This window comes from Alligator sinensis, unplaced genomic scaffold (genome assembly GCF_000455745.1).
Source record: "Alligator sinensis unplaced genomic scaffold, ASM45574v1 scaffold670_1, whole genome shotgun sequence".
In the NCBI taxonomy this organism is placed as follows: domain Eukaryota; kingdom Metazoa; phylum Chordata; order Crocodylia; family Alligatoridae; genus Alligator; species Alligator sinensis.
Window position 1 is genome coordinate 1,555,597 of NW_005842297.1, and position 18,508 is coordinate 1,574,104.

Below are 18,508 nucleotides of genomic sequence, written 5' to 3' on the forward strand. Positions count from 1 at the left end.
AAGGGTCTCATATTCTGCAGCCAGCCCGCTGCCCACACCCCAACTTCCAGTCACCCACTGGTAGTCTGACTAGCCACCAGGATCTGGCCTGCAGGCCCTGTTTGACACCCCTGACTTAGGAGAAACAAGAGACCCTGCACTGAGGACTGACAGAACCAAAAAATGGATGTAAAATTCACCTTCCAGGCAACCCTCTGCCATTTAAAAAGAGAATGGGTATATCGAAGTCAGACACTGCTGTTACTGGATGGGGAACTATAGTCTCTTCAGCTTTGTCCATGCCAAGAAACAGAATTATTATTGATAACAACTGGCAGCAATCTGCTTAGCTATACAGAAACCAAACTTGGTTCAATACAAGTGGAAACAAGGATGAAACCAAATTTTGTTTTAGTGATTAAAACAGTGGCCCAAGTAGGAAATGTGAAAAAATAAAAGCCCTATAATACCCTGCATGGAAACACCATTAAGGTAGAAAAATCTATGGCCCAAAGATATACCAAAAAATACAGCAGCAGAGTCTACTAGCTTCCACGTATGTCAAAAGAACCTTACACCAATAGTAAGAAAGTATATTGTTGATTATTTTCAGCGTATCTATAGCAATACACCATTATTAGATCACAGAACAACAAAATTAGAGGAACTGCAATTCAGGCCAAAAATTATGAGCAAGGAAAACTGGACTTCAGAAACTAAAATTGTGCTGCAATTTTTTTTTCAGTTACTGCTCTCAAGAAGGAAGAGAGGAAGATTTAAAAACAAAGTAAGAATATGTAAAATTTGGGGGGTAGGGGGAATAATCCATCTCACTGCATACCTGATTTTTTTTTCTTTTTTTGTAAATGAAGTATTTTTGTCAGGCTTCAGTAAATTCTCTGACTTGACAATCAATAGAAGGAACCACCTGTAGTGCAGATGAGAAATTTAAAAGCTAAGTCCATCACACAAAAGACAAAAACCTAACTGAAATAAGCAGCTTGACCAAAGTGTTATGGAAGGTGGTTAACGACTATGTTGGTTTTGTCCAAAACAAAAGCTATGGTATAAGAAAAGACCATTGATTTTACTTTGGAGACAGTGTCAATTGCTACTAATGTCATATGCCATAACGGAATTAAATCGAGTTGAACAGGACTGTAGTGACTTAGAGAATTTCCAAATCTAAGAAAAACGCAACAAATCCTTCTGTTTCAGCAAGTTCAAGGGATCTAAACTTTTTTATTTTTAGAATGTGTCGGAATAGTATTCCTCTACTCACTCTTTTTTTCCTCTGCATTAGAGTGATGACATTTTCTAAACAAGCAACAATACCGGTTTTACTGGTGCTGTAATAGGAAAGAGTTCTTAGGTTTGTTAACAACATAAGAACAATATTTCAAAAATATCACAAATACAGAACTTCTATTACAGGATGCAGGGCTCAATCCTGCATAGGCATCTTGCACCACAGAGGACCAAGGTCACAGAAAGTAATGCCACTGGCAGGTTTTGCCTTGCATTTAACTGACAGTTTACTTGAGTGATTACAGAAAATGAAAAAGTATAAAAACTCCAATAAATACAGCAGACAATTGTGAGTGCAAATTATAGAATTTTTGACAATAAGAGTGCAAAGGTAAATACAAACAAGACTTTTTCAATTTCACAGTTCAGCATCTTAGTAACATCTCAAATTACTACTAAAATGTAGAAAGCTCTCAGCTTTCCTATGGCCAACACCAATCTAGAAAAAAAAGACACTGCTTCTTTTAGAATTATGAAGTATCTTGAATGTATTACAACTTAAACTATCAGACACTTTGGAAGACAGAAGATAAAAAATGTTGCCATCCAGTACTAAGTGAAATGAAATGTTGCTCTAGAGACTATAAAAAAACCCTTGAAGATTTACAACCTATACACTGCAAAGTACTTTAACTGAAAAGGGGTTACTATTGATGCTTAGTTGTAAGATGCAATTAAGTTACTCATTTGGAATGCCTCTCCTCTTTAGCAACAGTTTCTAACAAATGCCACCAATTGGACTGTCCATTGGTAATGGGCAGGCTGCTAAACCACTCTGCTGTTGTGTGCGCCCAAAGTGAGCCATAAACAGGTCTAAAATGGAGACAGCCTAAGTCAATCTGCACTGGTGCACACTTAGGGGCAGCCTCGCTTTTTCCTGCAGATTCCAGAATGAGTTGCTGGCCAGGCACTCGGACACCATCAGCTAACCCAACTCTGTTACCATGTCTTCACCTACATGACATTTTTGGCACTTGTGTGTGGGTAGGAATTCTATTCCTGGCTGTGTACACCTGTGTGAATTGATGACTATGGGCATGTGTCACAGACTACACACTGGCCATGTATGTATGTCTACATGCACACATCTGCCCCTTATGGACCCGTAATGGCATTTAAGGCCCAAAAATGTAGGCTGAAACGCATGATTAGTGAGTATGGAGGTGAGGAGGAATGCCTTCTTTTGGCACTCCTTTTGAAGCTGGGAAGCCACAAGAGGGAGATACAAGAGAGGAGAAAGAAAGCAAGTCACTGGGTATGAAGCTCAGTGAGGTGGCCATTGAACTCCAAGAGTGGGGGACTAGGTTTTAGCCTTGAACCTTGTTCTTAATGAAGTGGAAACTTCAGTGCACTCCACTCATTTTTTCCAGTGCCTGTGAAATACAAGAGACAGACTCAGCTTCAAGAGGGAGTGCCTGAGAAGGTGCTGGATATTACCTGACCTGTGACATGACAGTTAGCACTGTGCTGGGAAGTCAGGGAGACCCAAGTTCAAACACCTCTTGTCAAGGCGAGCCTAGAACCCAGGTCTCCAGCTTCCCAGGGGGAAGGCAGAAAGACCCTCCACCACCACGTGGTCACAGTCAAGTACATGCTAGAACAGAATGCAACCAGGAACAGAATTCCTACCTGTAAACGCCAAAAATTCTACATGCATGACCAAAAACATGCACAGATCAGTGATCGGCAACCTATAAAGGCTGTGGGCTGGACTGACCCAGTTTGCAGCAGAAGCAGATTGGTGGGCAAAAGGACCCAGACACCAACAGTGCTTTCCCCACCATGGCAACATCAGGAGAGTGGCTGTAGTCAGCACTTTTCCTCCAAGCATTTGTAGAGTGACTGCCGCTGAAGTCCCAGGCCAGATCAAATGGCTCTGTGGGCCATAGGTTGCCAAACCATGACTTAGACTATCAGGAAGAAACTGAAGGCGACTATTCATAAGTACTAAGTGGGCACATCTATATGTGCCATTAAATGCTCACCAATAAATGTTGGAGCTTATTGCTCCAGAGTTTTTTTCACTCCCAGGAAGCTCCCAGGCACACCATTTACATGTGTGCTTGGACCATAGCACGTTGAGCCAGGCTGCAGCCACCCCAGCTGCCAGAGGACCCAGGGCTGCTCCGACTGGGCTCAGTGTGCTGCAGAGGCTGGCTGGGACACAGGGGTGCTTTACTGGCAGGCAGCCCTGACACTGAAACACCCTTGTGTCCCAGCCAGCCAGGTCAGCGTATACACATGAAAAAAACGTGCAGCAGAGCTTATTAGTTTCCTGTGCCCTAACAGGTATATGTAGATGCCGAGACGTTTACTGCAGAGCTATTAGTCAGCTTTGTAGTAAACATCTCATGTAGGCATGCCCAGTGCAAGGCAGTTCACTCCACAGCCATCCTGCACAAAGACACTTAGTTAATAGTAGGTGCATCAGCCTCTCTTTGTAGACGAGCCCTACAGTCCCTTCACTGTGGATTATACCTGATCCTTCCATCTTGAGTCTAGATGCACACATGTTCAGGAACAAAGTACTGTTACCAACTTTCAAATAAACTGTAAAAACCTGTTTTCTTCTGTTACCTTATCACTATGCTGAACTTTACTTTTTGCATTATAACTAGGTAGAACATACAATGTTGTTAATAGGAACAAAAATCTGTATCCACAAGGGTTATTTTAATTTCTGGAGTAAGGCTCACTGAAGATCTACCAAACAAAGAACCTGAACATGACCCTAATCCCATATTCTAATCTGTTTATTCTATTTATGAATATACAGTTTCCTTGAACCCATAATGAACTTTTGAGTTGCTTTAATTTAAAGATTCTATCATTATTACAGAGGCAAAGTTCATAATGGGAGAATCCTTAAAAGGATTCATCCTTGGCATGGTATATTGCCAAGATACAGTGTAGCTGCAGGGGCTCTGTAAGAATCATCATATAATAAGTTTCTTTCATATATACACACTTGCTGAATGATCAAAATACTATTTTCACGAGTACAACAGAAGACAGAGGCTCTCAAATAGTCCCTTTTCCAGTGCGTCTTGAAAGGTCTGCAAAAGTAGAAATACACACCATATTATATTGTAACAATAAACCAACTATCAAATAGAAAGTCTGTAGGAAATTCATGTCTAAAGACTGCAAGTGATGAAATAGTAAAATGAAAACTAAGGAGTGTTGGTTACTTATAACGAGTTCTCTTTTACTTGTAGGTCAAATATGCTAAAAACATACAGATACTTTGATAGTCTTCTAATCCCCGATGAACTCAAACACTGAAGGTAACATACACAGGCTAAGAGAATTCAATATTGTTCCAAGGCACTTACTGAATCTCCATGACTAGATGAAAACCAGAACAAATTAGGTTTGACAATTAAACAGTATATAATATAAAAATAACCTTTTGCTTACAATTTACAAAATGTATTACAATCTTTATCTCTGCTAACCTGCAATTCTGGCTACATGTCCAGAATTTTTTTAAATCAGAAGCTATTTTCTAAAGCTTCAGGGTAAATAATTTACAAATAAGGTACACAAAAATTTAGATCATGCAGAGATTTCTTACATCTTCTGTTAATATTTTATGATTGCAACTTTATCAAATTATTTACCTACTTGCCCTATACATATACAAAATAATGCATACATGGTAATTAAATGTTAGCAAAAAGTAGTCCATAAACTCAGTTTGTCAAGAGTATCACTATATTAACATATGTCTACAAGCAGCGTGTAACAGGGTTAAAAGACATTAAGGCAATAATACTTGAAGTTACAAAATAAACCCTATGTAATACTTTTTCCTAAGTGTAATAAGGCAGGTAGATGACCCCAGCAAGGTTAGGTTGTAATACTGGAATCCACTGTTTTGAGAAATGTTTAAGGTTTTATGTGGGATGTACAGTAAAAAGTGTACCATTCTGCATTTAAATCTACACTGCTCTGTTAGTCCCCCAGAATAAGAAATAGAATACTATTTATCTAGTTCTCAGTGGCACTTTAATATTCCAGTATAATTTAAAGGATGTGGATTATAGTTCTTGCATCATGTCCATTCTGAAGGTGGCTCTCTTGGTCCTCTTGGTTTTCTGCAACGGTTCCCAAAGCCTAAAGATAAAACATGCAATATTTCTGTCAACTAAAAACACCAGTAAGGCACTTTGGGGAGGAGGTGGGCAAAAAACACTGTTCATGCTATTATAGCATCCTTACTATTAAGATATCCTTAGGAGTTCTGTATAACGGTATAAGTCTCAATACTGCAATCATTTTGTTTTCACCTCTTGCAACCTTGCTAAACCACAGTTACTAACCACATTATTTAAACCCAAATTTGAAAGGTACTAACTCTATAACGCAGACTTATAAGCCTTTTATCATTTGCTTAGTTTTCTCCTGCACATGCCTAAATAATTTAAGTATTCTTACTCAAGTTTTCATAATTGAACCATGAAAATACAATGCAATCATTAAATATATACGTTGTGTAATTTCTACTACATGAAAGATTCACAGGATAACTCAACAGAGAAAATCAAAACCTTTGTGTGAGTAGTGTCAAAATAACATTAAAAATGAAATAAAAATGCATTAAAGTATACCCATTTTCTGAAATTAACAAAATATTCACATTTCCAATTGGACTTTAGCTACTCAATTACAGCTTCCAGCACTAACTGATAAAATACTTTTGTCAAATCCATACTAGCAGTTCACTGGCTCAGGCAATACCTAGGGAACTACTGAAATTGTGATTTCACGGATTGCACAAAATCTGGCATTGCCAGCGAAATGTGCGAGGGGAAAAAAAAAAGAAGAAAACTTGTGGAAAAGAAAAGTGCCAGCTTCCCAGAGGGAGTCAACAGTCTTCAGGGTGTTGCAGCAGCCCATCAGGGCAGAGACTGGGGGAGGGAGGCTGCCCACTCAAAGGGCTGATGGAAGTGATTGGCTGCAAGGGCTACCTGTCATGTGGCCCTGCCTCTCCAGCAATCAGCAGCACAGGTCAGGGCTATATGACAGACAGCTCTTGCAGCCAATCAGCAGCACGGGGTTGGGCCACAGGGGCCCCTTGGCCAGAGGCATGAGGGGCCTGCCACACTCCGGTAGAGAAATGGCTGCTGGACCATGTGTTCTGCCCACAAAATCATGAGGCAGCTGCCTTGAATTCAGCAGGTCTCTACCAATACCAAAAAACCCCTGCCAATGCTGCTACAGTTTATATTAACATTTTTATACTTAAATAAACTAGCCTGTATTTTCCTAAAGACATTTAATGTGCAAGTTTGGAAACTTACATTCCCAGTTAAGCTACTAAATGGAATGTGCATATACTGAAGAAGAAAGTAAGTAGTTGGCATATAACTGCATTAAATAAACAAGTACCAAAAAGTGGTCAATTTTGCATGAATTGCACAATTACCAATATCTGTTATCTCTGCAGGAATTTCTGAAATTTGACCTCTCATATCAGTAGAACTGGAAAGAGAAATCTGAGGTATAATATCTGTTGGTGTTTTGTTGCCCATTTCTGGAAGATCTGGAAAACAATTTTTTTTCATTTATTATACTAATTTTGTGGGTTTTGCTGTTTCCAAGTCAAACATGGCAGAAATTTTACATTTGCAGAAAATGAAGCTTTTGCAAACCCCCAAGACTAACAAAAACACCACCCTATTAGATTTTTTTTTAAACACACTTGGAGAAGCACTCGCAACCCAAATGCTGCAGCACTGGGAACAAAGTGAAGTTAGCTGCACTTGTTTTCATTGTCCAACTAAGAGAGAGAGATATCTAAACATTAAAATTCTCACATTGTTACACTATATAGGGTTAAAAAAATCCCTGCAAGTTTAGTTGTACACTATATAAAGCTACAACTGAGTTTTTGTAAACAAAAGTATTGCTGCACAGGCTGAAGACGCTACAAATTATGGTAGACTCAAAAAAACTAAGAATCAGATGTACATGTGATAAAAAAAATACACATTATATATTCTGTCAAACTGCTGATGATATTAGTGAGACAACTGTCATGAAGTTAACAAAAAGGAATTATTCAATTTTTATAACTTGTATTACAGGGATTAAACTGACAACAACATGAAAGATATCAAATTAACTGGTTGACACTTTCCATTTTATATCAAAATTTTGGTTAGAATTCAAAAGCTACAGCAGCCTTAATCATTTTATCATGCCAACAATAGATAAAAAGGCAAAAAAAATTTACATTACTTTTAAAACTGAGAACGTAAGAAATATTATACTGGGTCAGACCACCGATACATCTAGCCCAGTATCCTGTCTCCGACAGTGGCAGGAGTGGATAACTTAGAGAACAGCTATATTAATAGGGTATACTCAGAACCATCTGTCCCCTCCTAGTCTCCCTAGCATCTGCCATTATTAGTTTAGAGATGCCACAGCGTGCATCCCTGGTTATTCTGTTTAACAGCTATTAACAGAGCTATCATCCATTTTTTAGACATTTTTTTAAGACAAAATTAGACATTTCTAGACCAGATTCAGTGTCTGAAACTTTACTGACATCACACAGAACACTAGAAAATTAAGCTCAAAACTAATCTTTGCAGATACATTACTATTTTGAAAACCTGTACATATTCTGTAGTTGGCTACCAGGCCCAGGCACCAATTGCCACAATAGTAGCACCCAGGACAACCACACTATTTCCACCAGTGCCTGTGCTGTGGCAACAGCACCCCATGTTTGGGGAGCTTGTGCCATGACAACAACAGCCTACTCCTCTGCAACAGCCTCTGAAGTGCTCAACATCTTCTCCCCTTACCCCCTGCCCAACACTCAGTACTCCCTCCTCCTGCCCTGAGCACTAAAATTCCTAGGTCGCACCTCTGTTAAATACTGTTTTGACATTAAAACATCCTGTGTCAAAAAAGCAAATTAAGCAACCAATTATGGATCTAAATAAAGGATTTTTTAGACAAAGAGAGAGATAGCTTTAACCTGTTTTCTAGTGGTTGGTTTCCTTATGGTTAGGTAACCAATTTATGATCCAGTCTCAAACTAACTGCCCAATTAGCTGAAAAATAGCTAACTAACTACTTTATTAGTTTCTCATCTTTGCTTTTTAGGAAAGTTTAATAAACAAATATTCCAAGAGTTCTAACTTCCTATTAACTACTGAATGGATAAGTCCTAATATTAGGCCCCTCAGAGCTCCTGAAATGTGCACGCGCACACACACTAAATTAACAAGTTTTTAATTGAAAGGTTTATGTTTTAAAATTTATCACTTACCAAGTTTTACATGCCCAGCTGGTCTCAAGCCCTGTTAAGATGAAATATTGTATTTTAATATGTTGTTAGAATGCTACGAAGTATAGGAAGTATATTTGAGATGTTCAAGAAAAAAGCCAAATACTTTTGGAAAGCTCTAATAAGAACTTGAACAAAAAATTACTTCCTATGTACATCATTGAAAGATTCATGTTGAAACCAATAAGCCTGAGGATAAGAAAAAAGCAGATAAGTGTTTGTTAATTCCTTTTTAGCTAAAATCATTTGACTGAATTCTAATAAGGGCCAAGAATGCTCCCACCTTACATTTTGAATAATATAATGGTAAAATCATCGTATTTTTATATTTTTCTTTCTTATATACAGCACAGTCCCTACTCCTAAGTTCTCTCTCTGTTGTAGTTTGCCTTTAACATGTATTTTTCTACAGGAAAAAAGATTGCCAACTACTTTTAATCAATGGAAAATGTGGTTGTTTCTAGCACTGCAGCATGAAAGGCAAGAGAAAAATAGTTCATGTATGCCCAGCATTTAATTATTTGCATAAACTGTTCCATTTCTTTCACTTTCATTTGCACTCCAGACGATGCATCTGGAAAGGCTCCAGTCCAGTGGGGGCCAACTTTTTTGCCAGGTGTGCCAGACATTAGCCCTGTACCCTGCCCAAGTGAAACTCTTCCCCTTCCCGAACCTGATCTGATGTTTTTTGCTTCCTGCCCTATGATCCCCACTAGATGTACTACTCTGCTTTCTGCTTCCTGCCCAGCACTCCCTGCCCAGTCTTCTGCTCTGCTTTCTAATTCCCGTCCCCCTCCCTGATCTCCTCCACAGATTAGCCACTCCAGCTCTCTTTCACCACCTGAAGCATGAGTGGCAAAAATACTGAACACTGGAATTAACAATTCAGTACAACTGGGGATAAAAGTTGTTCAGATGTAGAAGGTTAAGGAAAGTTAAGCAAAGGGGTAAGTTATGTGGTCAGTTGCAACTAATCAATAATTACAGATCGTTATTACATTTTACTTTTTGGTTGTAGGTTCAAAAGACTAGGTTTAGAACAAAAATTAGCATGGGTTTGTTACAATACCTACTGAAGATACTGTTTGTTCAGAGAGATGTGGATCATGCAGTATATTCCAATCAGCAGATTGTGCAAGTGTAACTGGCATGGGCAAAGACGTGTCTAAGAAAAACAGAAATCTTAAATTCAAAAATGTACTTCCGATAAGTGGCAGTTTCGTGAGTTTTCTTCACCATTGTTCATTGGTATGACGATGCATTAGAGATACAGTTTTTTTCTTCCAACACAGCTTTATAACAGACAGCACTCGATATATATTTAGTCAATATTTTGTTCAAGATTCTAAAGTACTAAGAACTACAAATTGTGGACTTCATCAAAATGGCAACTTTAATAGGAGATGAATGTTGGTAGTTAGGAATTTCTTGCATCTTAGGGTTTTCATCAGGCAACTTCTCAGGTCCCTTCCAAGTCTATGATTCTAATTCCTATGTGAGAATGTTCATTTTCAGATGAATATTTAAAAACGTAATACGCTAACTTCAATTTTTTGCAGAAGTTTATATCCATGTGATTTATATAATGTATGATGCTGGCATAATGACAATAGCCCTGTAGTGTTTTTACCTTAAGAAACCAATAGATTTAAGGTAAGTGCCTATTTTGTCTGGAAGCTTCCTTTTTAAATGTTTTATATATTGGCATTAAATAAATTCCAGCAATATTTGCATGCAGTGTCTCCTAGCTAAAAGGGAGGGGCCATCACCAGGGAGGACTATACCTTGGTTGCTCAGGGCTGCAGGGGGTCAGTCAGGAAGGCCAAGGCAGAGATGGAACTGGGACTAGCTACCTGGATCAAGGACAACAAGAAGTCCTTTTTTAAATACATAAGGGGCAAAAAGAAGGTACCAGGTAATGTGGGGCCTCTGCAAGACACATTAGGAAATATGGTCATCACACCAGACAACAAAGCTAACCTATTTAACAATTTTTTGCCTCCATTTTCCTGAGCAGGGACTGGATCAGCCTGTCTGCTGGGACCCCCCAGGCCCCAGGGGAGGCGCGCCCAGGGTCAGTGAGGATCTAGTCAGGGAACTTCTGGAGGGACTGGACGTATTTAAATCAGCTGGTCCTGACGATCTCCACCCCAGAGTGCTGAGGGAATTGGCAGAGGTCATTGCGGGACCCCTGGCATGGCTTTACGAGCACTCATGGTGATCTGGTGTGGTGCCAGATGACTGGAAAAGGGCCAATGTGGTCCCCATTTTCAGAAAGGGGAGGAAAGAGGACCCAGGAAACTATAGGCCAGTTAGTCTTACCTCGATCCTGGGTAAGCTTTTTGAGAGAATTATCCTGGCGCATGTCCACGTGGACATGCGCCAGCAGGAGAGATTATGCTTAGGGACAACCAACATGGGTTCATTAGAGGCAGGTCCTGTCAGACCAACCTGGGGGCCTTCTATGACAAGGTCACAAAATCCTTGGACGCAGGTGTCGTGGTGGACATAGTCTTTCTGGACTTTAGGAAGGCCTTCAACACTGTCTCTCACCCCAATCTCATTGAAAAACTTGGGGACTTTGGTATCGACACCTACACAGTCAAATGGGTCGCTAACTGGCTGGAGGACCGTGCCCACAAAGTGGTGGTGGATGGGTCATTTTCGACCTGGAGGGATGTGGGCACTGGGGTCCCCCAGGGCTCAGTCCTCGGACCCACACTGTTCAACATCTTCATCAGTGACTTGGACGAGGGGGTAAAAAGCACCGTATTCAAATTTGCTGATGACATTAAAATGTGGGGGGATGTGGGCACACTAGAAGGGAGGAATAGGCTGCAATTGGACCTAGACAGGTTACAGGGGTGGGTGGATGAGAACAGGACAGGCTTCAACACTGACAAGTGCAAGGTACTGCACCTGGGGAGGAAGAACCAGCAGCATACCTACAGGCTGGGGGACTCCCTTCTCGTCAGTGCAGAGGCAGAAAAGGATCTTGGAATCATTACTGATGCCAAAATGAGCATGGGCTGGCAGTGTGGGGACATGGTCAGGAAGGCCAACCGCACCCTGTCATGCATCCACAGATGCATCTTGAGCAAGTCTAAGGAAGTGATCCTCCCCCTCTATGCAGCACTGGTCAGCCTGCAGTTGGGATTACTGCATCCAGTTCTGGCCACCACACTTCAGGAGGGATGTGGACAACCTGGAGAAGGTCCAGAGGAGGGCCACCTGCATGATCAGGGGCCAGCAGGGCAGGCCCTACGAGGAGAGGCTAAGGGACCTGAACCTGTTCAGCCTCCACAAGAGAAGGTTGAGGTGGGATCTAGTGGTCTGTTACAAACTAGTCAGAGGGGACCAGCAGGCATTGGGGGAGTCCCTGTTCCCCAGAGCACTACCAGGAGTGACTAGAAATAACGGTCACAAGCTGGCAGAAGGTAGATTCAGGCTAGACATCAGGAGGCACTACTTCACAGTCAGGGCGGCTAGGATCTGGAACCAACTTCCAAGGGAAGTAGTGCTGGCTCCTACCCTGGGGGTCTTTAAGAGGAAGTTAGACGAGCACCTTAATGGGGTCGTTTGACCCCAGTACTCTTTCCTGCCACGGCAGGGGGTCGGACTTGATGATCTGCTCAGGTCCCTTCAGACCCTATCAACTATGAAACTATGAATAATCTTAAGAAGAATAAACTTTGATTTTGTTTGCTAACTTTTTAATATCAAATTAATCAGTATGCTCTGCCTGCCCTAACCCTCTCTGAGACTGCTCCAAGCATCCAGGAGCGCACATTTTCTTCCTGTCTGCACACAGTTACCTAATTTTCCCATGCATTTCCTAGCATATGCTTCTCTTTGTTCTCTTGAACAAAACTGCTGAAGCAGGTAACTTCTTAAGAAAAAAATTAAAATTAATGGTCATTTTTCCCATAACAAAGCTTATCTGAGGCTGCTGCATCTTCAGAAAATATTTTTAGAAAAAAAAAATAATATTTTGCCGCCTCTTCCAACTGTTCTCAATGAAGAAATGAAGAGGATCAGTTGGAAGGCGGTATCAAGTGGGGCTCTTGTGGGTCTGTCCTGGATCCAATATTGTTTAATCTCTTCATTAACAATTTGAAGGATGGGAACGAGCGTATACTGAACAAATTTGTAAATAACACCAAGTTATTTGGGAGGTAGGATTAGGTTTCAGAATGACCCTGATAAAACTGAAGAAATGGTCTGAAATCAAACAAAATTCAAAAGGGATAAGTGTAAAGCTGTACACATAGGATGGAACAACTGCACGCACAGTTACAACTGGGGAATGACTGGCTAGGCTCCAAGTACTACAGAAAAGGACCTGAGGTTTACTGTGGACTATAAGCCAAATATAAACCAACAGTGCACTCTTGTTGGAAAATAAGCCAAAGTAAACTACACTGTATTAACGAGAGTGTCACTTGTAAGTCAAGGGAGGTAATTTTTCCACTCTGTTAAGCATGGGTTTGAGGCTTCACTCAATGTACTAGGCCTAGTTTTGAACTTCAAGACATGAGCAGATTGGAACCAGTCCAGCAGAAAGCAACAAAAAATATTACAGGACTGGGAAATGCAACTTATGAGGAAAGACTGAAACAACTCAGATTATTTTATCTAGAGAAGAAGGAGGAAAGGGATTGGAGAACCGTCCTCAAAATACCTGAAGGATGGTTTTATGAAGAATGGAGATAAACTATTTCTATGGCCACCGGGGACAGGACAAGGAGAAGTGGTCCCAAAGTGCAGCAATGGAAATTTACACTGGACATTAGGGAAAACTCCCTCATTTATGAGATGGGTTATATACTGGAACAGGTTACCCAGATAGGTTGCAGAATCTCAATCCTTGGAAGTTTAAAAGCAGTTTAGACAAACAGCTGTCAGAGATGGGCGAGTCAGAGATGGTGCTGCCTTGAGCAAGAGGGTTGGACTAAATAACCTCGTGAGATCCATTCATCCCTACTTTTCTATGATTCTGTGTCTTCAAGATGATAGTGTCCTGTGCTGTCAAGAGGGAAAGACTATCACTTAACATTGAGACCAATAGGAAATAGTCTTCTCAAGGTGACTACCAACAGTTGTTGTTCTAAATCCAGAGAGAATGGTAGCCGATAACCATCTTGAAAGAAGGCCGCTCATGGAGGTCAATACTCTTTAATTGGGGCTGAGAAATATTTTCACTCATTTCTACTTACTGCCCTGGGGACTACACAGAAGCTATTGAAGCAGCCAGATAAACATCAGGTAACCAGGAGAGTAATGTAGCCAGTCTCCACACCCTGTGCTAGGTGGAAGATCTACTCCGTTCTAACACATTAAGAAGTCAGTATCTGTGTCTTAAGAAAAATCAAATCCTTCAGTCATCAGGAATACAGAGACAAACTGCCTTAGAAAGCAAGCAGCATAATTTACATTGTTCACTGCTTTAAACGTTCAAAATACATCCGTCACTGTATAACAGAGAATAAGGCAATTCATGTCAACACATTTCAGATACCTTGCATCTCTTTTTTTTCCTTTTCAGGAAGGAACTCTTGAACAGGTCATAAACTTAATTCTCAGTGTTTTTAAGTGTCCCAAGGTCTTGCACAAATACCAAAGCATTACCAAAATAGTCATCAAATTAAAACAGAGCTTCTCAATATATCTAACACTAAACACTGTTGAGGACTAAACTTTAGATTTCATTTAGTACTATAGCTTAAAATTTGCTTCTTAGTTCTTTTACACGTCATATTAAATATAATAGTTTGAATGTTTGTAATAGTTGCCCATTAGCCAGTTCAGGAAGAAGACGGAAGATTCATCTTCTTATCTAGGCCATTGTTTTGGCCTACGTGCGGAAGGTCCTGACTTTGCTCAAAGTCTTAACTCTTGAATTTTATCTTTAGGAGGCCTTTAACAAAGTTAACCTAAAAATGACCCTTAAGCAAACATCCCGAGAGATCAAACCCTAGGGCCTTTGAAAAAATTGGAAAGAAAGGTCACTGCAGTGGTGTGGAAATTCCCCAAAGTAATTAAAATGGTCAAGAAAAGAAAATGAACCCAGCAGAAATCTGTTAAGAAAGATCTGAGCCCAAATTTGGGAGTAGTGACAGGTTTGGGTAGGAGGGGCCCAAGACGGCAACTCACTCAATAAAAACTGTAACCTACCGTCCCAGTTTGGAGGTAACCTCACTTGCAGAACAACGAAGGAAGAATTGCAAGTGTAGGCCGGATCAGACTGATCACCTGAACCACCCTCTCCGTGAACACGAATCTCTTGGTTCATGCTGAAGCCGCGAAGCACCCGAAAGGGACTGAAGGAAGGGGACTTAGTCCTATCAGTATCGAGGCCAGCCCATTGAATCGTATTGCTGAGGCGAGCCCATTGAACCGTACTACTGAGGCCAACCCATTAAATTGTACTACTGAGGAATGAAAGCATATCTAGGTGTTTGACTTCTCGGAATTCTAGGATTGTAAGTATATTATGAAAAATAATAGTATTGATTCAAATTTAACTTTGAGTTGTAATTGTAGTTGTTTTTGTAATACTAATTCTTATAACATTGTTTGAGAAAGAAGTGCATTTGGAGCATTGTTTCTGATATATGTCGTTATTGTGTTCTTAATGTTTGTGGTATTTCTTAAAGCTAAGCAGTGTTATATGCGAAGCAAAGAATTTTAAAATAAAAGTGTGTTGTATGAATTAAGTGTGCAATCATTGTGAAATCGTGCAATCAACTAAATACTCCCCCAGCCAGTGCATCAAACGAATCAATAAGTTGTGTGGGATTTTCTCTATTCCATAACCCACTAGAGACATTACAGTGTAAACAAAAAGCAGCATTAGACATGGAATGGATTTATTCTGGTTAAAAATCACAGTGTAAAAGAAGAAACTTACTCTGTTCATTTGCTAGGACAAATGACTCTGGTGTTCTTTCTGGTAGTGGGGGCGTGGAATCTTCACTGCCATCCGCATCTAAATCAAGTAAAGGGTTTTTAGATGAGAGAAACCACGAGAGCGTGCACGCGCTTTATAATGTGGCATTAGAAAACTAGTTAAATTAATTTCTTGGAACAGTAAGCCCACAGCATATGCCTTCATAAAAAGTAAAGCTTAAAGCAAAATGGAGAAAAAAATGCAATACTGATACATAACTTTATCATTACTATTTTAGCATGCCAACTCCTTGGGGCAAAGACAGTCTTCTCATTCAGTAATAAGCTCACTATGGGTGCTTAAATATCAGATGAAAATGACTTCCTATTTAGAATCTCTGACTGTCCTCCAGCATGTGTTTGATGGAAGAGAAGAATAAATATTCAGTAATAAATAACAGCACCATAGTAATAATAAAAAAAATAATATTTTGTTCATGAAATCAGCAGTGGAGCAAATAATGCATTACTACCTATTCTGGATATAGACAAAATTAGGATGTCCTTTATCATAGCGAATTCTGCTACTCATTCTTAAACTTTTAGTAACAGAAGTGTCAAATATTCACAATAGTTATAGCGTTTTAGCTGCAATTTTGCCCTGTGTCAATACACAGCAAAATAATCAAGCTTTGCAGGCTCATTGTTTACATTTATTTAGTCCACTATTTCAGACTTCCTGAAACAATGTCTTGTTACAGAGGTAGAAAGTGTTTCTGGCAGGCCCAAGAAAATTGTAAAAAGAGTAACAGCCATTTGTCATGGCCTGCTTGAAAACTGGTGCATAGAGTTTACTCTTTAACAAGAAAGATATTTCTCCATGGAGGTGACAAAGTCCACCCTCCTCACTTCTGACCTAACTGCATCTGAACTACTGGAAGTAGTCATTTACCAGATTGGGTGCATCTCAATTCAGGACTATATCAAAGGACTGAGGAAAGAGCATAATTTAAGATCTGGAGCAAGGGGCAGAGTCGACAACACTTTTAAACAAAAAACTTTGTTTGACTTATAGTGCGCTGGTCTTAGCACTGCAGTGACAGTACACAAAGGTGACAGCCCTGCTCACCAGAGTAAAAAATCATAATTATACTTAAAAGAAAATCTGGTTCCTCAGATTACCACCTGTTAGTGGGACAGAAAGTTTAATATTGAAAGGTCCAAAGATGCTACTGCTGTTGCAATATCCTTTAAGTTAACAATGTTTTAATAAGACATGATGATATTTCTGGCTCACTTTACCTATCAGCTCTAACTACTATCTAAAAGTTAATAACAGTAATGCACAATGCCAGAACTTTTAAAAACTTGGCTTGTCCAGAGTACACTATCAAGCGCATACAAGTTGCATTAACAATAATACAACTATAGAGTAGGCTGGCATAAAAGGGTTGAACAATATATTTGAGAGTCTTAAAATTAGGCAAAGGTGATGGCTGATGTGCAAAGACAAGTGCAATCAGCTATGTAGAGAATCATACTCTGAACTTCACAAGCTCCATCTTAAATGTAGTCAGATTCTCCCATTCAATTAGAAGGCTACTCCAGAATCCCACTTTAATGACGAAAACAGTAGGCACAAAAATTTAATCTTTGGGAATTCCTGTTTTTGTTTGTCCTGTCTAAAAGTGGAGTCACATGGGAATGACAAAGAAAAAGCAAATAAAAGTGTGATGGTCCACTGTGTCTGCTCCTGTACCACGTCTTAGCTTGGAAAAGTTCACAGTGCAGCACACACATCCAGGCTCCCAATCTGCCTTCCATTCTGCATTTATTCTTGCAAATTCTGTGTGGGACTTCGTTTTATTCTACACCATCATTTCTCATAGCACATATAATAATATGTCATTACTTCTGTCCCCTTCCCTGATTTTGCCTGAATACAAAAAATGTCATTTGCCTGCAGTTAGAGTCAACATCTCATAATCCTTTTCATAAACTTAAATTACATCTTCCTCACACTTTTTTCTTGGCTTCCATCTCCAACTATTACTTTCCATTTCCAGTGATATGGTTAACCTCTTATTCCTGTTGCTTTTGAAAGGTCAAGAATACCATCTCATATCTAGTTTTGCCAGAAAACGTACTGATCTCAAAAAATATTAAATCGAGTTAGAGCTGCTGTTTGACTTGGCACAGCTTTACGAGCGCTCGTGCTCGGGCAAGGTGCCAGATGATTGGAAGATAGCCAATGTGGTCCCCATCTTTAAGAAAGGGAGGAGGGAGGACCCGAGCAACTATAGGCCCGTCAGTCTTACCTCAATCTGGGGAAACTCTTTGAGAAGATCATCAAGGAGCACATCTGTGATGGGCTGGCATCGGGGATGATGCTCAAGGGCAACCAGCACGGTTTCATTAGGGGCAGGTCATGTCAGACCAACCTGATTGCCTTTTACAATCAGGTCATAAAAGCACTGGATGCAGGTGTCGCCAAGGATTTAGTCTTTCTGGACTTCAGCAAGGCCTTTGACACTGTCGACCACCTCATCCTCATTAAAAAACTAGGTGACCGTGGCATCGATGCCTACACGGTCAGATGGATTGCTAATTGGCTGAAGGGTCACACTCAGAGGGTGGTGGTGGGTGGGTCATATTCAACCTGGGGGGAAGTGGGCAGCAGAGTCCCCCAGGGCTCGGTCCTTGGGCCCGCACTGTTCAATTTATCAGCGATTTGGACAACGGGGTGAAAAGCAACCTGTTTAAATTTGCTGATGATACCAAAATCTGGGGTGAGGTGATTACACTAGTAGGGAGGGAAAGACTGCAGCAAGACCTGGATAGGTTTCAGGGGTGGGCTAGCAAAAACAGGATGCATTTCAATACTGACAAGTGCAGGGTGCTGCACTTGGGCAGTAGTAAACAGCAGCACACTTATAAGATGGGAAACTCCCTTCTTGAGAGCACGGAGGCAGAAAGGGATCTTGGAGTCATCATTGACTCCAAGATGAACATGGGCCGACAATG

General features: G+C 40.3%; 1 protein-coding gene across 2 annotated transcripts in view; it reads right to left on the reverse strand.

The window, feature by feature from the left end:
* Window positions 1–3,528: 3,528 nt before the first annotated feature.
* PTPN12 (protein tyrosine phosphatase, non-receptor type 12) overlaps window positions 3,529–18,508 on the reverse strand; it is a 72,952-nt gene continuing 57,972 nt past the window's right edge. For both annotated transcript variants that reach the window (XM_025209601.1, XM_025209600.1), the window contains 5 exons: window positions 15,507–15,584; window positions 9,670–9,761; window positions 8,579–8,609; window positions 6,719–6,835; window positions 3,529–5,406 (listed from right to left, as the gene is read on the reverse strand). In XM_025209601.1, the coding sequence (XP_025065386.1) occupies window positions 5,345–5,406; window positions 6,719–6,835; window positions 8,579–8,609; window positions 9,670–9,761; window positions 15,507–15,584 (380 nt within the window). In that variant the 3' untranslated portion in view covers window positions 3,529–5,344. The remainder of the gene's footprint in view (window positions 5,407–6,718; window positions 6,836–8,578; window positions 8,610–9,669; window positions 9,762–15,506; window positions 15,585–18,508) is intronic.